Raw genomic sequence first — 23,142 nt, 5'->3', positions numbered from 1 at the left:
ACTTCACTTAGTGTGATAATCTCTAGGCCCATCCTTGTTGCTGCAAATGGCATTATTTCGTTCCTTTTTATGGTTGAGGAGTATACCATTGTATATATGTACCACATCTTCTTTATCCATTCATCTGTCGATGGACATTTAGGCTGTTTCCATGTTTTGGCTATTGTGAATAGTGCTTCTATGAACATAGGGGTGAATGTATCTTTTTGAATTATAGTTTTGTCTGGGTATATTCCCAGGAGTGGGATTGCTGGCTCATATGGTAATTCTAGTTTTAGTCTTCTGAGGAACCTCCATACTGTTCTCCATAGTGGCTGTATAGACTTACATTCCCACCAATAGTGTAGGAGGGTTCCCTTTTCTCCACACCCTCTCCAACACTTGGTGTCCATAGACTTTTTAATGATGGCCATTCTGACTGGTGTGAGGTGGTACCTCACTGCAGTTTTGATTTGCATTTCTCTAATAATTAGTGATGTTGAGCATCTTTTCATGTGCTTACTGGCCATCTGTATGTCTTCTTTGGAGAAATTTCTATTAAGGTCTTCTACCCATTTTTCAATTGGGTTGTTTGTTTTTTTGTTGTTGAGTTGTATGAGCTGTTCGTATATTTTGAAGATTAAGCCTTTATCTGTCGTATCCTTTGCAACTATTTTCTCCCATTCCATAAGCTGTCTTTTAGTTTAGTTTTTTTTTTTAATGGTTTCCTTTGCTGTGCAAAACTTGTAAGTTTGATTAGGTCCAATCTGTTTATTTTCATTTTTATTTCTATTGCCTTGGGAGACTGACCTAAGAAAACGTTGGTACAATTTATGTCAGAGAATGTTTTGCCTATGCTCTCTTCTAGCAGTTTTATGCTGTCATGTCTTATGTTTAAGCCTTTAAGCCATTTTGAGTTTATTTTTGTGCATGGTGTGTACCAACCACATTTGAATATCGGTTGGGACTGTACTGTTGTAGAATTTAATATACTGTATTATTCTATTAAAAACACATTATAGCATTTCCCCATCACGAAAAAGTAGAAGTGTTATTGTTTTGGTAAACATTTCATGTTTGGCCATACTGTAGTTTAATCACAGCTGGTAATAGGCCTTTGTGCAGAGGCCTGGGGTTGGGCTTTGGAGAGCTGGAGGGATGCAGGGGCTGGGAGGCCTGCGCTAAAAGGACAGAAGGAAAGGTATACCAATAATCCGTCAGATATTTGCTTGTCTGCTCGTTCATTCCTGCCTCGATATTTGAGGGCTCTGCTGGGCACCAGCCTCCCCTCCCTGTTCTCCTGTCAATGCCCACTTCAGGTTGTTAACATCACCCCCTCAAAGAGCCTTTCACCACCCCCAGACCCCATCAAGCCCCTGAAACAGTGAACTTTCGAGGGAGGGGCTTCATTGCTTGCACCACTGGCAGAGCTGAGCCCAGACTGGTACTTAGTAGGTGCTCAGAAACGTCTGGAGACTGAAAGAGAGAGTGAACATGAAGAGCAACAAGAACAATATAATAATAGCCAACGTATTGTCAACTTTGTACTATTATAATGGGATGCATATCTTTGTGATGAAAGCTTTGCTAAAATTTTATATTTCCTATACTTGGGATTCTAGGGTTGAAGAATATGGGTATTTTGATGATTCTTAATATATACTGCCAGATTGCTTTCCAGAAATTCTGTATCTGTTATACTCTCAGAAGCAGTATGTGAGAGTATCTGTCTCTCTGGTTTTAAGTAACATAACTTAAAAAACGATTTGCTGATTTGATGAAAGTGAGGGCAGGAACGGTATCTCATTGATTTAATGGACAGTTTTTTCTTTCTTCTTCTTCTGGTAAGACTGAACTTTTAAAAAAAATTATTTATTTTTTTTGGCTGTGTTGGGTCTTCGTTGCTGCACACGGGCTTTCTCTAGGTGCGGCGAGCGGGGGCTACTCTTCGTTGCAGTGCGTGGGCTTCTCATTGCGGTGGCTTCTCTTGTTGCAGAGTATGGGCTCTAGGTGCCCGGGCTTCGGTAGCTGTGGCTCGCGGAGTCTAGAGCGCAGGCTCAGTAGCTGTGGCACGTGGGCTCAGTAGTTGTGGATCGTGGGCCCTAGAGCGCAGGCTCAGTAGTTGTGGTACACAGGTTTAGTTGCTCCGTGGCATGTGGGATCTTCCCGGATCAGGGCTCGAACCCATGTCCCCTGTACTGGGAGGCAGATTCTTAACCACTGCGCCACCAGGGAAGCCCAAGACTGAACTTTTAATACCTATGTATTGATCATTTGAATTTCCAATTTTGTGAACTGTCCATTTGCCCATTTATTTGTAGAAATCTTAATGTTTTTCTTATGAATTGTGAGTTCTGTTTTATTTTCAAAGATATTTCTTTAGTTTCTTACGCTTCAATTTTTTATGTCAACTTTCTTTTCAAAACGGAAATAATTTTTTTCCTGATGGTGAAAACAATGGACTATCTTGGTAAAAAGTAAGACACTAGAGAAAACCATAAAGAAGAAAGTAAAAATTGCCTACATTCCTACCCTTTGGCCTATACTAACATTTTTTGAGCATTTCCTTCCAAACTTTTATCCTGTGTGTTGACGGTATTTTTTGAGGTTTAAAAAAATTGAATTTTTGCGTACCCTCAAACAAGCGTTTTTTTAAGTCAATACTTCCTCCGATGGTTTTGTGCTTTAAAAAGTCTTTCCAGTCTAGAGATCGGATAAAGAATTATCTTTTTTAAAGATAAGAGCTGTGCGTATTTTTTAGTTATGAAGACAACATAGCATATTACAGAATATTTAGGAAATTAAGGGGAAAAAAACAGCCATCCTGCCTTGATTGTATCACATCTATTTCCTTGTGCATGGTTCTTTCGAGTCTTTTATCATGAGCACTTACTTTTATGTTGTTGCAAGGAGAGGGCACGCACGATTTCCTATCATCTCCTTTTCACTCATAATTATACTTAAGCATTATTTTCATGTTGCTACACAATCTCTGTAATTGTTTAAAACGATCCTCTAATGGTCTCTCTGGTCATTGTGCTGTCTAGCTAACCCTATCCTGCTGATAACCATTTAAGTTGCCTCCAATTTTTCTGTCAAGTGGTATTTTGAAACACCAAAGTCCAGTGAAGCAGAATCTCCCACTGTTCCCTGGAGGCTGACTGTAATATGATTTGACTTCTGCTCATTTCCTCCTTTCCTCAGAGGAGGACTGGAAGAAATCGCTCTTAGAGAATGGTTAGAAGAATGCCAAACATAAAATTAGGAGGAGAGGGACCATGAGGTGAAAGCTTGATGAGCTTTTGGGAGAAAGCTGCCTTAGAAACTGCACTGTTTAGGTTTTGTTCTTGTAACTCAGGAATCAGGCATGAGTTTATTATCATAATAATTTTGACAAAATGCCTTCCCCTTATGCAGTGCTTGGTGCTTTTCCTGGTATGCAGTTCTGTGTATCAGCTGAGGGCCTTAGTGCTGGAGGGCCTGGGTCTGAATCTCTGCTTATCTCTTTGACCTTCAGCAGCTGCAGAGCCTCAGTCTGTCTTTCTGCAGAAAGGAATAATAATAGGCCCGGAGGACAGAGGTCCTGAGCACTCTTGGGGAAATACCAGAGCAGTAGCCAGAGAGGTTGCAGAGGAGCCTTCCCGGGGAGCACAAGCCAAACCTTTTTTTCCTGGGCCTCGGTTTCTCCATGAGTATGGCAGGCTTGGTGTATGGTCTGCAAGAGCCTTTCCTGCCCCTCCCAGAAGCCTCCAGGGGGCCCCTGCCCTGGCTCCTGCCTGGGTGCTGGACATGTCCAGTCCTCTTCAACAGGGCCTCCAGGACTCCTCTCAGCATTCAACTCAGCCCACAGTTCCTGGGACGCACCCTGACTTCCAGGACGGCAAAGTGCTGTGGCATCCTTCCAACCCCTGACATGATTTTGGGGAGGGGTGTGGGTGGGATCAGTAAACCCAATGCATATTTATTAATTTTGAACAAGTGTCATCGGTCTGTTGGCAAAGTTGTCATCGGTAGGTTAGCAATAACCTTATCTTCTCTTTGAATAATGACAATTACTCATTTTTCCTCCAGCAGGGCATAGGAGACCACTCAGTGTATAGTGGTTGGAGCGCCTGGGATGTGGAGTCAGAGGCCTGACTCCAGGCCTCTCTGTGCCTCGTTTGCAAAATGGGAGAAACACTAGCACCTACTTCATCGGGCTGTCCTGGACACGGACCGAGATAATGCCTGTCGATGAGGCACTTAGCAGAGTTCCAGGCACACAGGAAGGCTCAGTACTGTTAGGCTGCTGTTATTATAATAATTATCCGCAAATTAGAAAACCGAGCGCCTGTTTGGCAAGGGACTAGGCAAGGGGAGCAGTTCACAGGTGGCGCCCTGAGAGCCCAGGTCGAGAAGGGTGAACCTAGAGGCCAGGAGGAGGCCGAGCGTCGAGTAGGGGGGCCAGAGGTGAGCCCCGGGAAAGAGAGGCGTATCCGGTTGGGCTGCGCGCTCCAGCCCGGGCTCCCTGATCGCCACACACTTTATCTTTGATTTTTGAAAGCACCCTTCTCCTCCATCTGGCCTCCTTTCCGGGGCTGCGGCGGCGCCGGACCTAGGCCTGTCGTATTCGTCCCAGCCCCGGGGCGGTGTCATCGGAGGGTCCCGGGAGTCCCGCTCGCCACCTCAGCCGCGGCGAAGGTGGGCGCCGCTCCCTCCTCGCTGGCCGAGCGGTTCCGGCGCCCGGGTGGCCCTTTAAAAGGCCGTGTCTTGTCCGGAGGGGGCGGGCGGGGGGCGCTGACCGCCGCCTGGAGGCCCGGCCCCTCCTCCCTCCCCCTCCCTCCCCCTCCCTCCGCCAGTCCGTCCCTCCCACGGTCCCTGTGTCGCTCGCTAGCTCGCTTGCCGGGCGCACGCTCCGCCTCCGCCAGTCGGCTCGGCGGTCTAGTGCGCGGCGTGGAGCGGGAGCCCGAGCCGGACGCGCGGCCGGGGGCCGGGGCTGGGGGCTGGGTAGATCGGCGCCAGCCACCGGGCAAGCCTGAGCCGCAATGGCTGAGATGGGCAGCAAGGGGGTGACGGCCGGGAAGATCGCCAGCAACGTGCAGAAGAAGCTCACTCGCGCGCAGGAGAAGGTGAGCGAGCCCGAGACCCTGCAGCCGCGCCGTCCGGACACCTGTCCCCCACCCCCGCGCCGGGGGCTGGTCCTGACCCCGGGCCGGGCGCTGTCACCTCCAGACGAGCGCTGCCGAGGGCTTTCGGGGGTCCACAGGCTGCGCCCCCCGGCGCTCTGGGTGCCCTTTGCCGTCCGCGTCCTCCGTCTCCTCTCACCCCCGGCGGGGTGCAGGAGAGGGCGCAGCTGTCCCTTCACCGCCCCCCCCCCCCCCCACCGCCGCCGCTTTGTATCTTCGCGGCACCTCTGCAGAGGAGCGGCGGTCCCCGCTCTTCTCCGGGCGCGAGGTCCAGGCTCACCCCGCCCTGGAGGCCGAGGCCCAGAGGCTGGGAGGCGAGGTGGCGCCCCTAGCCCTCCGGGACCACTTGAGCCCTGCGGGCGGGGCCGGCGCTGGGGCGAGGGGGGTCTGCCCCTTGTCCCCAGGGTCGCTTAGTTCCGGGAATCCCGAGGCTGCCCCTCCGCTCGCGGGTGCTTGCGCGCCAACTCCAGGCCTCTGAGCGCTTCCTGCGCTCGCCGTTCCCTCCTCTCCACCCGCCGCTCCACCTTCTGTCCCCGTGGGCCGAGGGAGGGGTCAGGTTTCCCTTCCCGAGAGGTGCCTGCGGCCTGGAAGCTCCGGCCCGGCTCCCGGGGAGCAGAGAGCTGCGCACCCCTCGAGAGGTGCCCTCGCCGGAGCAGGGGCTTCGTGTTTCCGGCCGCGGGGAGAGAGGGTGGCGGCTCTGGCTTTGGGAGCCCACGGCCGGGGTGGGGAGCCGGCCCGGAGGAGGGGCGGCAAGCCGCCGGGGGGTGTGGAGGGCCCCGCAGGAAACCCGACCCCTCGGCGCGGAGAGCCACTGTTTGCAGCCGGGGCTTCCCGTGGCCCTCGGACTGTGCAGGAAACGCGGGATTGGGCTGCAGGGGTCCGCGCCCACCCGGCTTGCCATCCCTAGCCGCCTCTGGTTTATTGAATTGGATCACGCCAGCTGCTGACGCCACTTCCCCTGCCGACTCCAACTCTGAAATCTGAGATTACAGAATCTGTGCTGCTGCCAGGGTGGCCCCCCAGTGCTCCCCTGGCCGGGTCTGTCCCCTCTGACGCCCGATCCCGGAGACCGGCTGGCCTTCCCCCGCCAGGCTTGTGGCTGTTTATAAACAATGACTTTTGCAGCCGAGACCTGCGGGCTCCCTAAGGATGCAGCCACGTGACAGTGGGGGTGGGGGTCGGGGTGAGAGCGGCGGCGGCCTCTGGAGCTTCCCCCGCGCTTCCCTCCGAGTCCTGCAGCTCATCTTTGCGGTCCCGGGCTAAGGAGGTGGGTGGGTGGCGTAGAGGGAAGGGCCCTCAGCCAGACTCCAGATCTGGCCTGTCCCAGCTGTCCTCCTCCCCTCCCCAGGGCGGGACGAGGGATTAGAGTACCACAGATAGCTGGCTGGGGGCTGGGAAGGCTTCAGTCGCCCAGGTTGGGGGGAGGGGAGGGGCAGATGCCTCTGCCCTTGCTCCCCTCCCACGGCTGGGTAATCCATTTAGGTGCCTGGAGCAGGCAGCTCTGGGTCTAAGCCTGCTTCCTGCCCCCGAGGGGCTGAGGAAGATGAATGGGAAGCCTAGGGAAGGCAGAGGCAGTTTCCCTGCCCCCAATCCAGTGACGCCTTAGTCTTCCCCGGCTCCCCTTTGCTTTTGCTGTGTCCCCGTTGCCCTACTTGCCTTGTTTCTGCAGCAGCATCTTTCAGTAATTTCAGGGGCAGTAGGCATGGGCTGTATCCCCTCCGTGTACATGGCGAGAGGTCATCATTGACCCCACTGAACTGCCCCCCCTCCCTCCTTAGCCTCTGTTCTGTGGCTGTGGGCAGTTGGTGGACAGCTGGTCAGCTGTGGATGCTGGCCTTGGCCAAGGGCTGGCCCTGCCCGAGCCTGGGCCTCATGGGACTGGAGTTGCTTAGCGCTCTTGCTGTTCTCTGCCCCGTGGGCTCTGGTTGGGAGATCTTCCCCAGCGGAAGCCAGAGCAGCGCCACGGGCATCCTGGCCGAGTCTGGGAAAGTAGCCTCCCCTGTTGGCCCAGCTGCAGCCCCCTCCCAGGAAGCCCGATGACTTGACCCACACCAGTCTCTCTCCTCTGCCCTCTGGAGGCTCAGAGTCTGCGTTGCCGCCTCGGTGCCGCTGACCTGGCTATCTCCTCGGCATCTTCAGGTGGCCCTCAGGACCATGTGTAACATGGCAGTCGTCTCATAGGCACCCAGCCCCACCTCGCCTTGGTCAAATCTATGAGTAAAGGGGCAATTCCAGTGGTCCTGTTGCCACGGCAGGGTATTTCCTGAGCAGAGACAAGCAGGCGCTTGGGTGGAGGGCCTAGGTTGTATCTGCATAGGAAGAAGGGCCCCCATCTCTCCTCTTCTTTTCTGCACCCTCGATTTCCCCCCGTGTCTTCTCTGTCCAGTTGTCCACCAGGATTCAGAGGGGGACGGTGAGGCGTGGGACAGCTTGCCCGCTGGTGCCCGTGGAGCCAGCTCTCCTGTCCCCCAGCTCAGTGACTCCCCGCTGGGCCCTGGCATTGCCCATTGACCCGGCAGCATCCACCACCGGTCTGAGTGCTCCCTGGGGCTTGGGCAGATCCGTGTGGGCACCCAGCATTCACCTGGCCCCAGCAGGTGCAGAGTGACTGTTACGAAAAAACAAGGGCGTTTGGGGGCTTGGCTTGGGAGCCCTGACGCAGGCTCTGGGTGAGCTGATTTGTCCCACGTGTGCTCCCTGGCCTTCCCTCGTTCAGCGAATCCCGCCTGCGCCTGGACCTGTGCTGTGTGCCTGAGCCTGGGCTGAGCCCGGGGTGCTGCGGGGAGCAGGGTGTATGTGGCCCTGGCCGGCGTGGAGCTTACTGTCGTAAGGTCTTGAGGCCTCTGGAGGAGGAGGGTGTGAGAGGGTGTGAGACCACAGCGGAGGGCTCCCCGGGGTCCGCCAGCCAAGCATGGCACTGTCACTGCTCACCTCCCAGCCCCCAGCTGCCCCCAGGGTGCTCGGGTGCAGAACATGTGCCTGGATTTCGGACCCAGGTACCATGAGGTCATCTTCCCGTCGCGTTTGGCTTGTCGGATCCTCTATAAATGACTCTGTCCATTTTTGGGCCTCAGTAGGTGGCTGAGCAGAGCCAAGTTGGGGTGGAGCCTGGGTCAGATGACAGAGAAGATTAGGGCTTGGTGGGCTGGGTCCCAGGGGTGATGGGACGGTTGGGGAGAAGGGACAGGTGAGGTGGGGGTATGCTTTGGCCTGCTTGGCCCGAGGTCCACTGCCCAGTAGTCCTCACGGGGCATGCATGAGAGAGGCCGGCCTGTGCTGGTGGAGCCGGGCCCACGGAGGGCGCAGGGGAGGAGGCTCTGCCCACTGTCTGCCCCCCGCCGCCATCACCCCGCCACTGGCCCGGCGCTGCTGGGAGTGGGGAGGCCTGGCCCCGAGGGGCAGGGCCTGGGGCTGTCCGTGCACGCAATAGCGCTGGCGTGTCACAGCAGATGCTCCCTAGAGGGAAGGTGCAGTGGCAGTTATCTATAGGACCCTGACACATGGCCATGATGGGGCCACGCTCATCTGGGTGGTCAAGGCCTCCCGTGCCGTAGCCACGGAGGCCTCCTCAGTAGGAGCCAGGCCTTTGCCACCGGCTCTTATGCTCACGGTGGCCTTGAGAGTAGCCACGCCACACAGAAGGCAGGGGGCAGGGAGCCCGCCGGGTCTGCTGGACGGCCTCTGAGGTCCTGGGCCCTGGTCAGCAGTGGCTCTCCTCGGCCCCGACTTTCCACTGTCCTCCCCATCGGGGTGTCTGTCTCGCCCCTGAGTGTCCTCTCTCTCGTCCCCTCCCATGTTGGCTTTGCCTCTGTCACTCTGTACCTCCCTGCGCTGTGTCTCTTTCCTCTGATCTTACACAAGTGTTTCTGCACCTCTCCAGGCTCGGATCAGCTTCTCCCTGAACCCGAGTTATTTATGTAGATGGTTCATCTTGCCGGCACTGGAGAGAAGGCTCCTGCGCTAGGCGTCATCTCTGGGTGGGGTGTTTCCGGGGGCTCAGTGGACGTTTGGCTGAGGCCTGTGGGTGTGGGGAGATTGCAAGCGTGACCTCCAGACTTCCCGGGCCCCGGCGGGCCGGGGTGGGCTGGGCCTCACCCCACTCCATCGAGTCTGCTGGCTTGTGGCAGGGCCCAAAGCAGGCTGTTTTGCCCAGATCGGCTCACTGGGCTATCTGGGGCCTGGGGAAGGTGTTCCCCGGGGGCGGGGGGGGGGAACAACTGTGGGTCAGGGTGCCTGTGGAGTGGGGGAGTGAGCCGCTGGTCACCCAGGGAAGGGGTGGGGTGTGTCGGGAGCGGAGAGGGGTACCTGGGCCGTCGATCTGGGTTGGATGTGATCAAGTCTTGAATGCTGGTGGGATCTGTGGATCCTGTGGACTCAGAGAGGCTGAGGCCTCAACTCTTCACCCTCCTTCTTCCGCAGATGACCTCGCCGTGTCCCCTCCTCACCTTCGCTCTCTGGCATTGCCCAGGCCCTTGCGCCTGGATGAGGCGATCTCTGCCCAGCTCGCCCCTCACCAAGTTGTGCTTCTGTCCCCCCCTTTCTGCCTTAGCCCGGCCTTGCCTGGGCTTTTGCCATGGGGTTCTAGAATCCCTGGGTCCTACCCAGGGGCGTGTCAGAGACAGACCCCGGGCATGGGCTCGGCAGGCAGCAGGTGGGGATCCTGGGTTCCCCCGACCAGCCGGGACCTTGAGCAGATGGCAGGACCCTCCTGAGCCCAGTTGCTTCATTTGTGAAGTGGGGGTAATACTGGTTCCCCTTAAACGCCCGTTGTGGAGAGTAGGGCCTCGGACAGTTGCCCGTCACACAGCAAGTGCTCAGTGAGCAGGGCCGCACGATGACCCAGAGACCTCCCTCCCTGCCAGGCCCTTGTCCCAGCCCTTCTCCCTGGAGTGTCCGTTACAGGCCTCTGCAGACAGCTAATCCCTGCTGAGCCCTTGAAGGATCAGGGTTTGTAATGTTGTCCCAGCCCAGGGTGATGTGTGTGTGTGTGTGTGTGTGTGTGTGTGTGTGTGTGTGTGTCCCCGTGTCTGTGTGTGTGTGTGCAGGGGAGCGGCGTGTGGCGGGGGAGGGAATCGCACAGTTCCGGGGTTGGGGCGGGAACTGGACTCATTTGCACGTAAATCCGGTGGCCCTGGGTAAGTGTTCCCCCCTCTCTGGGCTTCACTCTGGCCATCTGTAAAGTGATCACGGGGTTTGCTTCTTCATTTACTGGAAAAACCCACTGTGTGCTGGGCACCATCTTGGTTCTGTAGGGCTGAGCAAAACCAAGCCCCTGCCTGCCTGGAACTGACGTCTCGTTGGGGGAGACACTCAAGAAACGAAAAGTCTGGTGGCAGGTAGATACAAGAGCAGGGCACGTTTTCCTCAGTGGAATGTGATGGCTCAGACCAGCCTTTCCTGAGCATTCCAGGGCCGGGTGCTCACATGGTGAAAGGGATTGGTTTGGGGAGAGGCTGAGCAGAAGCTTCTGGCTCCAGGTGAGAGGGCATCTGGGGGATGATGCCTTCCTGTTTGATGTCACCCTGCTATGTGGTTTTCTAAAGCTCCTTTTTTTTTTTTTTGCGTGGCATGCGGGATCTTAGCTCCCTGACCAGGGATCGAACCTGTGCCCCCTGCATTGGAAGCATGGAGTCTTAACCACTGGACCACCAGGGAAGTCACTAAAGCTCCTTTTTTGGCAAGTCTCCTTTTGGGATTAAAAATGCAAAGAAAAGGACACCAGAGCTGAAGGCACTGACAGTGCAGACCAGGGCTTCTTTGTGGGCGGGGGCTCTCACCCAGGATGTAATAGGAGGTGGGAGGGGCCAGTAAAAGAGGAGGAGGGAGACACCAAAGATGACCCATCCCAGGGAGGACCACTTAAAAGATTTTCACATGAAGCAGCAACTCAGGGTGGTGGCAGCCACACTCTAGGGAGCTGGGTTTGAATCCCTTCCCACACGTTACTACCTTTGGGCAGGTCACATTGACCTCTCTGAGCCTCAGTTTCCTCAGCGGAAGTCAGGGGTGAGAGCCACAGAGAATGCTGTGTGGATTAAATGGACACAAGTGAAGGGCAGGGCTGGTGGTTCTTGTGCCGGGGATGGGGCATGCCTCGTGGGACCTGGCTGGCATCTGGGGCTCCTGGGGCCTCCCCAAAGAGGCTGCCACTTCCCAAAGAGGCCACATGGTTCTGGACCGGGCAGCGAAGCTGGCTTAGTGCTAAGGGCTGGCAGGGGTCAGGGCTGGGGAATTGAGAAGAGAAAGGCAGGCTCTTCCTGTCCCAAGGGAAGCCTTTGTCAAATATTAACTTAAGAATAATCTGGTTTGGGGGCTTCCCTGGTGGCGCAGTGGTTGAGGGTCCGCCTGCCGATGCAGGGGACGCGGGTTCGTGTCCCGGTCCGGGAAGATCCCACATGCCGCGGAGCGGCTAGGCCCGTGAGCCATGGCCGCTGGGCCTGCGCGTCCGGAGCCTGTGCTCTGCAATGGGAGAGGCCACAACAGTGAGAGGCCCGTGTACCACAAACAAAACAAAACAAAACAAAACAAAATCAAACCTGGTTTGTTGCACACCTGCTGAGCGCCAGGTGCTTGGTGAAAATTCTCATCCACACTGCAAGCAGGGAGGTCATTATGATACCCATTCAGCAGATGAAGAAACTGAGGCTCAGAGCAGTGGTGTGACTTGCCCATGGGCTGTCCTGGTCCACTGTCTGGGGTGCTACCTCTTCCTTGGTGAGTAGGCCCTCAGGCCAGGGGGAAGGCCCAGATCACGCAAATAAGATGCGGAGGGAAGGCCTGTCTGGGGGGGCGGGGTGTCATTTGACAGATTTTCGTCCCAAGATGTTCCCCACCATTAAATTAGATCTGGGGCTGCTTGTCTGCCCCTGGGTCCCCACGTGGGGTCTAAGCTTATACTTTGGGATGTGGCCCTTCTGTTTTGGGGGTGTTTGGTGGGCCCTGGGGTGAGGGGACAGCCTGGGATTTCCTGAGGCAAGTCTAGGGACAGGAGTTCATACCTGCAAGTGAGGACAAATGAGGTGATGTGTGTGTGTTTTCCCAAATATGAAAGCTGCATCCGCTTTACTCAATATAAAGGAACACCCTTTATCCTGAGATTGTATCTACTTTTGTTCATATTGTTGCAACAGTGTTTCTTTTATGAAATGATGGTAATTCTGGTGGTTTCTTAATGTTTTGGGGGAGGAAATAGTCATAATGCTGACCGCACCCCCCCTTCCTGCAAAACACACACACACACACACACGCACGCACATACACACACACATACACACTGGCTGAAAAAAACACACACACGCGTGCACACACACACACACACACGCACACACACACAGGGAAGATTTTCCTGGTGTGGAATCTAAAAGTCTGGGGCCTAGTGCCCTGGGGCAGTTTGCTGCCCACCCTGTGGACTGGCCGCCTGGAGCTGGGGTGTTGTTGGCTGCTCTCCTGGGTCCAGGCTTGAAGCAGGCCCGTGGTGGCCTGGGGCAAGCCCCCTAGAATATCTGCTCCACAAGGGTGGGTCCTGCCTGCTGCAGTAGCTGTGGTGCTCCCAGCTCTGCACACAGTAGGTGCTCAGTGCTTCCTTGTTGACGGGATGCTTGGATTCTTCAGGCAGGTAGAGGCAGGCTGACGGCTGGCAGAGGTCCGGGAGGCCCTGGGTTCAGGGTGTAGGGTGGGAGGGGGAAGGGCGGTGTGGCTGCTGGATTTCAGACCCCCAGAGAGCACAGGAGGCATCAGAGCCCAGGTCTTGGGGTCAGGTGCAGGGGGCGCATCCGGCCCTGGCACAGGCCATTCCGAGGGACCCCTGGGCAACGCTGCTTAGAACCTTCTCCAGCTGTAAAATGTCTCAGGGCTCTGATGGTGCTACCCTGAGCCTGGGGCTGCAGTGCTTGGGCCCAGACACTCGAGTTCTCAGGAGTGGGCTGGGGCCCTGCTGGAGAGCCCTCCTTGGCTTCGGGCCAAATGCCAAAGAAGGGTTGGCCTGGGCCGTCTGCAGGGGTCCTCTTTTGACCTGAGAAAGCTTTGAGGTGACCGGGGTGCCGGGGATCCCTGACCTGGGGGTCTGTGTGATTTGCTAGACCTGAGACTCATTGCTGCCCTCAGACCCACTTGGGCTTGCTCTCGGCTGGGCCTCTTCCCTCTGCCTCCTGGACCTCACCTTCAGCCCCAGTCCCTGACCCCAGGTCCCAGTGCCACGGCAGATGGGGTGGGATTGGGGCCACAGCGCTGGTGGAGGGTGGGCATCGGCCTTGGGTGCTGAGACCTGTCCATGGTGCCCCTGGGAGTAGACATTTGTGCCCTGTCCCCCCCATGCTGTGCCTGGGGTGACCGGCTGGGTCTCTGCTGCTGTCCCTGCTCTGTGGACAGGGGGCGAGCTTGCAGACATCTCTGCCTCTGCAGTGCGAGGGCCGCAGTAAGGCGGGGGCTGAGCCCCAGGGGCTGGGAGTGAGTGGGCGGCAGCCAGCAGCAGCCACCGCAGTGCTGGGGGGAGGGACTTGTCACTGTTGTCACTGCCAGTGGAGCTGGGGCTCTCAGGCCCTCAGAGGCCCTGCAAGCCCCGCCCCCCCATCCTGGAGCCCCCAGGGCACCTTTGTAGGGACGTCAGAGCTGGCTCCTCGCTTTAGATGCCTGGACTTCTGGCGCTGAATTAGCTCTTCTTCCCCTTGTCATTCTCTCCTTCGTGGCCTGCCCATCGTGGGCCAGAGGGCTGAGGTCTGAGGGCTGAAGGCACTGGGAGGAGAAGAGCTGGCCCCTGCCCTCCAGGAGCTCCCAGCCCCACACCCAGTGCCCATCACAGCACTCGGGGGAGGTGAGGGGAAGGACACTGGGGTCCTGAGGAGCCTCCCATCAGGCCTGAGCAGTCAGGGAAGACTGCTTGGAGGAAGTGGCATCTCCTCTTGAGGGAGTGACCTGGGTTAGGTTAGAATCCAGCTGTGCCCAGGAAGGTACGGGGGGGTCTGGGGCAGGGCTGCCATCCTGGAGTCCACTCCTTCAGGGCTGGGGTCACAGCCTTCCTGGAAAGGCTGCTGTACGTCCTGTACCTCCTCCCAGTATGTGCAAGCCTGCTTCTCTCTGTTTTGAGGCCACAAGGTGACACTGCGGAGGGGATGACACTGCTAAGCCTGTCGAGCTGGACAGCTGGGAGGGGTCAGTGGGCCAGCTCACCCCTGTTCAAGGCACCCCAGTGTGCTCTGCCCTTTGAGGCCAGACCAGATGGCCAAGTGGGGGATCCCCTAGGTCTTGGATCAGAGCCGGGGAGGGTCCTCAGAGGACGAGGGGTCATGCCAGCTGGTGGGAACGCTGGCTCGGAGTGCAGACTGCAGGGCGAGGAGTGCACGGCAGTAAGGTAACATTGTGTGCGTGAGTCTCAGGGCCAGTGGCTGGCTGGTGAGGGGTCCAGGGCTCCACCCAGGCCTGTGCTTGAGGAGCTCTGCAGGGGCCGTGGGGCCGGAAGGCGGCTGGGGTGACGGGAGCGCCTTGCCAGCCCTTTTTCCGACAGCTGCTGCTACTTTCTTTGGACCTTTTGGTCACCTCGGCCTCTCCCCAGGACTGCGACCAACATGCTGGAGCCCTGGCGAGCCGGGTCCCGTCGCTGGGCACTGAGGACAGACCTGGCCCAGGGAAAGCTGGCCCGAGGGGTCTCTCTGCTGCTCCCACCCCAGCCCCATGTGGCCGCCCCTACTTCTCTGCTCCGAGACGGCATCACCTCTCTCAAGTCGTGTCCTCCAGCCTGTCAGTAACTATCTCGGGGCCAGATGTGGGTGATGGAGTGGATGAGGGTGCTGAACTGGGCCCCGGATCCCTGGCAGGTGGGCAAGAGTCAAAGAGAGATTGAACAAGGGAAGGGGAGGAAGGAGGTTGGGGTGAGTGCGGGAGAAAGACAGACCTGGACAGAGAGAAGGGAGCATGACCCCAGTGACCACCCACCTGCTCTGGGGTCCTGGGCAAGTCACGCCCTCTCTGAACCCCTATTTCCTCCTCTGTAAACGGGAATGGGAGTTCCTGCCCACGGGCTTGTGGAGAGGGCCCAGCAGGAAGGAACATGATCAGTGCCCAGTGCCTGGTGGTGGTGGAGGAAGTGATGCCGTCAGTGCCTGGTGGGGAGGACGCACAGGTTCTGTTCCAGGGAGCATCTTGGGGAACCCCTGGGAACCCGCAGGTAGGGACCATTCTGGCTTTTGTGTTCTGATGACTGGATTCTTGAAATTGAACTGCAGTGCATTTTTGCTTCCTTTCTTTCCTGCATAGGCTGAAAACACTAAATCGGGAGGGGTGGTGTTGCCTCCCCCAGGAGGGAAGCCAGAGCCCCCCTGAGCCGGAGCTTGATTGAATGGGTGGGGGGAGGGCAAACAGTTCCAGGTGGGCTGGGTTGAGGGGCCTAATGAGGGGAGGGACCTGGGGACATAGGTGAGGGGTCTCCCATCATTCATTCATTCGTTCATTCGAGGAACCCAATGCCCAGCAGAAAGAGCTGGGGCTTGAGAGATGTGGGTTGAACCCTGGCTCGGCCACCGAGCCTCAGTTGCCCACCTAGGAACTGGGAAGCATGAGATGCCCCTCCCAGTGAGGGAAGGTGAACTCCGGGACTCCTGTAAGTGATAATGGTGGAGCTGAGTTCTGCTGGGTCCAGCTGGGTCTGGATGATTCTGGAGGGGAGGTCAGGGTTAGCATCTCCGTGGCATTTTGTGGTTTACTGAGAACCCTCCCACTCGCTGTTTTTCATTTGTTCCTCTCAGTGACCTATGAGGTTGGCGGGACTGGATTATGGTTCCACTTGGCAGATGAGAACACTGGAGCTCAAGGAAGCCCTGGGATTTCCTCCCTCCCAGTCTTGGACTTGGCCCCAGGTTGGCCTTTCCTGGGAGCTGCCACCGCCATCCCTGAGCTGGGAGAGGGTGGTTGGAGGATGCTTGGAAGAGATTATTGTAGTGCAAATGTGAATGCTGAAATGTTTTCCATTAAAAATCAGTGGGTGGGGGGCTTCCCTGGTGGCGCAGTGGTTGAGAATCCGCCTGCCGATGCAGGGGACACGGGTTCGTGCCCCGGTCCGGGAAGATCCCACATGCCGCGGAGCGGCTGGGCCCGTGAGCCGTGGCCGCTGAGCCTGCGCGTCCGGAGCCTGTGCTCCGCGACGGGAGAGGCCACAGCAGTGAGAGGCCCGCGTACCGCAAAAAAAAAAAAAAAAAAAAAGAAAAAAAATCAGTGGGTGGGGGCTGCCTTTGTGGGGCGAACACCTGGGGAGCGGGGTGTGTGTGTGTGTGTGTGTGTGTGTGTGTGTGTGTGTGTGTGGTGTGTATGGGGGAGGGGGGCTGGCCTGCTAGAGGAGAAGGTGACCCTGCAGAGCCACCTTGGGACTTTCCACATGGCCCCTGGGATCCCCCATGACTCCACCAGGCAGGTGGGGGAACCTGGCTTCATGCAGGAATCACGGGACTCCAGAGGGTCAGGGTCGGATGTGGAAGGAACTGTCCTGACTTGACTCCCAGGGGGAGCCTCAGGTAGAGAGAAACCTGGGTGCAGATTGAAAACAGAGTTGGGGAGGGAGGGGAATCCCACGGCGGGGGAGGGGAGGGGAGACTTGAGGAGGAGTTAATGGCCAGGAATACAAGTGGAGTCGATCTAAACGGAGAAATAGAATCCACAATTAATTGGGTGCATTTGCTGAAACTGGGACAGGATGAAAATATTGTTGTTTGAAATATGAACTAAGCCAGGAGCTAGTTTATAAGTTGTGTGTGTGTGTGTGTGTGTGTGTGTGTGTGTGTGTGTGTGTCCCTGCCACCCAGGCCTCCTGGTGGAGGGGACCATGGGCTTGGCAGGGGCCACAGCCAAGGGGGGTCCTGGGCCCTTCCTGTGGGTCTCGGGGGCGGCGCTGTCCTGGGTCTGGTGGACCAGGTGGGGGCCATCCTGGTACTGCACTGTGGAAGCTGCACCGAAGCGTGGGTGCAGGGCTGCAGGGCCGCCTGGGAGAGCTGAGTCAGCACCCTGGGAAACCCATGGTCAGCAGCAGGACAGAACCTGATTCCTGCATCCCAGCTTTGAGTCCGTGCACTGTCGGGTCACACTGTCCTACTGTGTGCGCTGTGGGTGGAGGTGAGAGACCAGGAGAGGCCACACCCACATCCTGCAGCCCAGAGCCGAGCTCCTGCCCCCTCCCCTCCACTGGGGACTTGGGCCAGTTACTCTACCCTTCTTATTTCGATTTGCTCCTCCATACAATGGGATGACCGTCCTCCCTGCTAGACCCGAGTCTTCAGTGGTGGAGGCTGGTCCCGCTGTGAATGTGTGATCCTGACACCCTCACACAGTAGGCACTTAACGCTGCGTTGGGCTGTGAGGCTCATTTGCGCGAGGGATGGAAAAGGCTTCTCGGAGCATCTTACATAGCGTGGCAGGTGGAAGGCCCATGTTCAAATCCCAGCCCTGCTCCTCCCAAGCGCTTGACCTTGGGCAAGTTACCTGTCCCCTCTGAGCCTCGGTTTCCCCGCATGTGAGAATTTAACGGGGGAAGAGGTGTCTCCATTTCACAGCCGAGGACACTGAAGGTTGGGGTTCCAGCTCTCGGGTGGGGTGGGGGTACTGAGGCGCCTTGGTGGGCGTGGGGTGTTCAGCTGTGCCCATGCCCTCCGTGTGTGTCCAGTTGGGCCATCCTGCTCAAGTCCGGGCCAGCCTTGGCCCAGCAGTGGTGGAGCCATCCAGGTTCAGCTTGGGATCCAGATGGTGAGGCCTCGTGGGAGGAAGGAAGGGGAAGGTGTTGCCCAGAGAGGGCCCGGCAGGGGCCAGGTGACACCGTGGACCCCTTCCCACCACTTTTAGGCCTCCCCCAACCCCTATTCCGTCTCCCTGTAAGCAGCAGGAGTGTCTTCCAGCTTTTAGATGCTCCAGAAGTGTCCAGAGCTGCAGCATGGGCTGGCCAGGAGCCGACCTCCTGGGGTCTGGGGCTGGGCGTCCACCCCAGGCCATGCCCTGCACCGCTCTTTTCTGCTCTCCTCCTTTGGCACATTGCTGTGATTTTGTGTTTTTTTTTTAAAAAGGAAGTGGGTGACTCTGACTGCCAGCTCAGCTTTCCCTTACTGTTGAACTGTGTTTCTCCTGGAAAGCGGGCCCTGGGGGAGGAAAGGGACAGGTGATTGTGAGCAACGTCTGCAGCAGGCCCAGACAGTGAGCTGGCACTGGCTGTGATTTCTGGGGGCCAGTGCCCTCTTTTGTGGGTGGGTGTGGGGAGTCTCTGCTACCCCTCCGTGTCCACACTGCCTCAGCTCTTCTCAGGGAGGGACGTGGGTCAGACCCTGAAGACCTCCTTAGCAAGATAGACTCCAGGGCTGATGCTCTGTCCCAAGCCTGGGAAGTCAGAGATGGAGGGGCCTTTTGCGTTCACTTGGTCCTTACCTCCCGCCTTTCAGGGTAGAGGTGGGACCCTGGGTGGTGACCTGCCCAGACCTCTGGCGGCCCCTGCATTGTCCCCTGTGGTCTCCGGGCTGGCAGGGGGAGGCCCCAGCTCCTGTCCACCGTGTGCTGATTTCCTGCATCTGCTGGGCTGGGAGGACCAGTGCCTCCCCCTCAGGCCCCTCCCTGCCCACAGTATCTCTCTACCCCGCCGCAGCCCAAGACCAGTTGTGCAGGGTTAGCAGGAGGGAGCCTGGGAAAGCCCCTCTTGCCCGCTGACAGTCAGCGCCTCTGCCAGGGGCGGGGCCACCACCGGACTCCCACTCTGGGCCCCTCTTGTTTCCCGCATCCTGGTCTTCGCCCTTGCTCTGACTATGCTCCCTTCCAGCCCCTCCCAGGCCCCTCGCAGCCTTCCCCCAGCCCCTGCTCTAGTGGAAAGCAGTGGCACTGGCCCTGGCCCCCTCTTCTGCTCTGGGGCCCTGTACCAGTGAGTCCCCAGCCTTTGATTCTGCATCTGCAAAGTGGGGTGTCCTCACAGGTAGTGGCAACTTGGAATCAGGCCAGGGCTGCGTTAGGGGAGCCCTAAGGACAGCTCCGGGGCAGCCGAGGGCCTGGGAGGGACCACAGGGCCGGGGTGGGGAGAGGTGGGGCGAGGGGGGAGGGAGCCGGCCCTCCCCCGTGCTGTGTTGTGGGCAGGGCATGTATCTGCACTTGGCAGGACTGGGTGGAGCTATTTAAAGCTGACTCTGGGCATCAACTCCTTTGAGTGACAAAAATAACAACAATAACCAAAATAAAAGCCCTAACATGTTGAAAAAATACCACATGTCTTATGTCCTTTAGGTACTCTTTAATAGTTCCAGGTCCACAGCCATGGAGGCCATGGAGGATTCCGAGTGGTAAAATGAATGAATAGCCTGGTTGCACATTGAGGCCAAACAGACATAGGCAAAGGGCCGAGGGCATTCAGAGGAATGAGTGAAGCCTTGTGCCTGGGGTGGGAGTCTGGGGTGGGGGTCAGGGAAGGCTGCCTGGAAGAGGTGATGTGAAGGGCCGGCTTGGCCTGGCGTCAGTAGGGAAGTGGTTTTCTGATGAATATCGTGGAGGTGGCCGTGGTCCTGCCCTGTCAGACCTTTGCTTGGCCCCAGGCAGGTGGGTGGAGGTGAGACCTTCACCTCCCCTGGCCTGGCTCTGGCTCTGTGCTCTGCTGAGTTGGGGGCTGGGCTCGTGCTTTGCTGCTTCTCCACACAGGCTGTTCCCCCAGGGAGCCCAGCAAGCAGCTGATGAGGGGCTGGTGGGAGGTGGCTGGGCTGGAGGGGCAGATTCCACCCCTCTGCTGATGGCCGGCATCGTGGCGCCTGGGGCTGAGAATAGCACCCACACTCGCATGGAGGGGACAGGTGGGCCGGCGGTGGCTGGGGGTGGGTGGAGCTGATGTCTCAGAACAGGTGGTGTGGAGGGCTGGGCGCAGGGCGGGGCTGTGCGCGTCCTCTGCTGGCCCCACCCAGCACGGAAGCAAGTGGCCGGCGGGTGACCTTGTGGCTGAGAGCCCTCCCTGACCCCTCTGTAGAGTGGGCGGCATGCTGGGATCAGCGCTGGGATGTCAGATAGCAAGGCCCAGCAGGGCTGCTTGTGGGTCGTCAGAGGCCAGTACTCTGAGCCGCTGTTTGGGCTCCAGGGGGCCTTTACCAGTTTACCCTTTTACCAGGGGTCAGGGTAATGGTGGTGGGGCTGGCAGGGCCCCTGCAGAGCCAGGGGGAGGAGGCTGCTGAGGGCGGTGGGACCAGGAACGGGAGGTGGGCTGGCTGCCGTGCAATGCTGTGTGTAAGCCCGAGTGAGTCATGGCGAGCAGGTGCTTGGGGCGCCAGGCACCAGGCACAGGAAAGGGATGTGTGGGCCGGAGGGGTGGTGGAGGTGAGGGAACGAGGTGGGAGCGGCTGCTAGAGCTTTCTGGCTTGGGTGGGAGGAATCCCAGGTCGACATAGGGGTAAAGGGACAGGGGGAAGCCAGCCCCTGCTCTGTGCTGGACCCTCTTGGCTACACAGCCCCACTTCATCCTTATACACCCTTGAGGTCTTGGCTGGGTTTGCTGATGGGGCTCAGGGCTCAGAAAGGTGAGCCCTGGCCCCCGGGCCCCGCCTACCTGCCTTCCGACACCTCTGGGGACCTCAGGCTCACTGTGACCCCCAGGTGTCCCCACCTCGGGTGATTCAGGCTCCTTCCCTCTTGTCGCTCAAACCTGGCGTCCCCCTCAGTTTTCTCCCTGTCCCCCCATCCTTGAGCACTTCTCGCCATTTCCTGTCTTGGCCCTAAACCATCATTGCCTCTCACCTGGGTCACTGTAGTCACCCAAGTGGGCTCCCTGCTCCAACCTGCTCTGCAGTCTGTTCCCACACAGCCGCCTGGGCTCAGATCTGTGGGTCAGATCACAGCTCTCCAGAGCCTCCTACCCCCCGCTGGAGTTTCAAAGCCCTGTGGCCTGGCCCTGGCTGCCAAGGCAGTTTGTGCAGTGGTTGGAGGGTCTAGCCTCTGGAGCCAGGCTCGGGCTTTGGATCCTAACCACCCCGCTGGCTGGCTGTGTGACCCTGGGGAGTTTTTAAGGCAGTGCCTCAGTTTCCATGTCTGCAAAGTGGGGATAATAATAGTGCTTCCTTCCATGCGAAGGGCTCAGCACCTGTGTGCAGGGCATCTTCCTCCTACGCCTGCCCTCTTGCCCTCTTTCACACTCTGGCCTGCTCTTCCCACCCCAGGGCCTTTGCACTTGCTGTGCCCTCTGCCTGGCGTGGTCTCGCTCCTTCATCAGGTCACAGAGGTCACGTCCCTGAGCCCTGCCCTCTCTGTGCCCTGCTGTGTGTTTGTTCAGAGACTTCCATCGCCACTGGACACGCCTCCCCCTTGGAGCACCGGCCCTTCCAGAAGCCCTCCTACCCACATGGAGGCCTGCTTCTGGTTCTGGTTCTGTGGACATCCAGGAATGGGCTCAGACTGGCGGGTGGTTCCTGAGGAGAGGGGAGCCAGTCATGACCGAGCCTGGGCCCCCTCCTGTGCCCCCTTGGGGCTCCAGGGCACCCCATGTGGGCTGAACCCCTCCCAGGTCCTCCCTGAGAGGAAAGGGGCTCCTTTAGAGCCATTTTGTTTGGGAACCAATGGCCAGGTTCAGATTCTAGCTCCTGTTTACTTAGCCCTGAGACCAGGGGCATTAGGCCTCAAGTTTTTGTTTTTTTCTTTCTACAACATATTTTTATTAATTTACTGCCTGATAGTTCTCTATAATACCTTTTTTTTTTTTTTGGCCACACCGCGTGGCATGAGGGATCTTAGCTCCCCGACTAAGGATGGAACCCAGGGCCCCTGCAGTGGAAGCGTGGAGCCCTAACCACTGGACCGCCAGGGAAGTCCCAGGCCTCAAGTTTCCTCATCTGAATACCTCCCTCTCATGGGATTTAGCGAATGCTTGTAAGCTTCTCCGGACGCCTTTGGATTAGCGGCTGCGTCTGATCTGTGGCTGCCTCCGCCCTGCACAGGCCCAGCCCAGCCCCACCCCTCCCAGCACCCCCCAACCCCTTCCCCATCCCAACTTTGGCCCCTGCTGCCTCTGCTCCCCGGCGCTCTGTTCTGGGCTGTTCCAGCCTCCTGCACCCACCGCAGCCCACCCTAGCTTCCTCTGGGGTCAGGGTGGCCCTGCTCTGGCTTCTGGCCACTGGCTTATCTGCTGAACAGGCTGGAATTTCAGGCTTCCAGGGAGGGGAGGGGAGAGAGCAGAGGAGGGCAGGGTTTCTTGGCTGGAATCACCTGGAAACTCCTTACCTGGGAGTAAGTAAACTGGTTTCGACCAGACTGTCGTATTTCAAGGCGCTGTTGTGGGTCTGACATACATGGCGGCCAAGTGTTTGTGTACCAGTTAAGGACGTAAAAAAAGAAAACCAAACATCACTTTTCACTCTCGCCAGTATTTCTAAAGGAAAGGAAGAATCACTAAAAGAGGAAGGAGATAATTTTAGAGTGACAGTTTCCCAAGAAAGGCCCATTGGCTTCTTTAGTCGGTCAGCCGTTCTTACCAGGGCCCACAGGAAAGGATGATGAGTCTCTGTGGACTGGTGTCAGGGGATAGCGACTTCCAGAACATGAGGACTTGGGAAGAAAAATAGATCACCAAGTGGGGTGAGGCCCTGGCGCTTCAGGGAGGCTTGGGAGGGGAACCTGGAAATGTTTTTCAGCTTTGTATTTCATTGCAAAAATGTTTGCAAACTTTGCATTCTAATACACAATCTGTGCCGCTTATGTCACAAAAGTGGTTTCTTTACCAGTCAAATCTTTGGAACGCTGCAGGGTGGAGCAGGAATCTTTTGTAGTAAACGGACACGCTTCCTGTTACCCCCAGGCGGCTCTGTATCCCTGTTTATGGATCACAAGTTGTGGGATTTCCCTGGCGGTCCAGTGGTTAGGACTCCGAGCTTTCACTGCTCTGGGGGACCCGGGTTCAATCACTGGTTGGGGAACTAAGATCCTGCAAGCCCAGTGGTGCGGCCAAAAGAAAAAAAAAAAAAGAATCACAAGTTGGGTTTCGGTTTTGAAATCCATCAGGTTCGGGATCCTGGCTCTGCCACTCATT

The 23,142-nt window shown here is 57.5% G+C and overlaps 1 protein-coding gene and 1 non-coding gene across 15 annotated transcripts in view; one reads left to right on the top strand and one right to left on the bottom strand.

Moving 5' to 3' along the window:
* The first annotated feature begins 4,876 nt into the window (after positions 1 to 4,876).
* The window catches only part of BIN1 (bridging integrator 1), a 55,291-nt gene continuing 37,025 nt past the window's right edge, over positions 4,877 to 23,142 (top strand). For 4 of the 14 annotated variants that reach the window (XM_032636978.1, XM_032636976.1, XM_032636973.1 and 1 more), the window contains exon 1: positions 4,879 to 5,087. In XM_032636978.1, coding sequence (XP_032492869.1) covers positions 5,004 to 5,087 — 84 coding nt within the window. In that variant the 5' untranslated portion in view covers positions 4,879 to 5,003. Of the gene's footprint in view, positions 5,088 to 23,142 lie in introns of all 14 variants that reach the window. The other 10 variants (XM_032636979.1, XM_032636977.1, XM_032636975.1 and 7 more) reach the window with 6 other exon arrangements.
* Positions 10,727 to 10,799, bottom strand: TRNAW-CCA. Its single transcript has one exon. It is a non-coding gene; the product is annotated as a tRNA-Trp (tRNA).

This window comes from Phocoena sinus, chromosome 7, assembly GCF_008692025.1.
Source record: "Phocoena sinus isolate mPhoSin1 chromosome 7, mPhoSin1.pri, whole genome shotgun sequence".
In the NCBI taxonomy this organism is placed as follows: domain Eukaryota; kingdom Metazoa; phylum Chordata; class Mammalia; order Artiodactyla; family Phocoenidae; genus Phocoena; species Phocoena sinus.
Note: the sequence above shows the minus strand (reverse complement) of the source record. Positions and strands in the feature narration are given on the sequence as shown.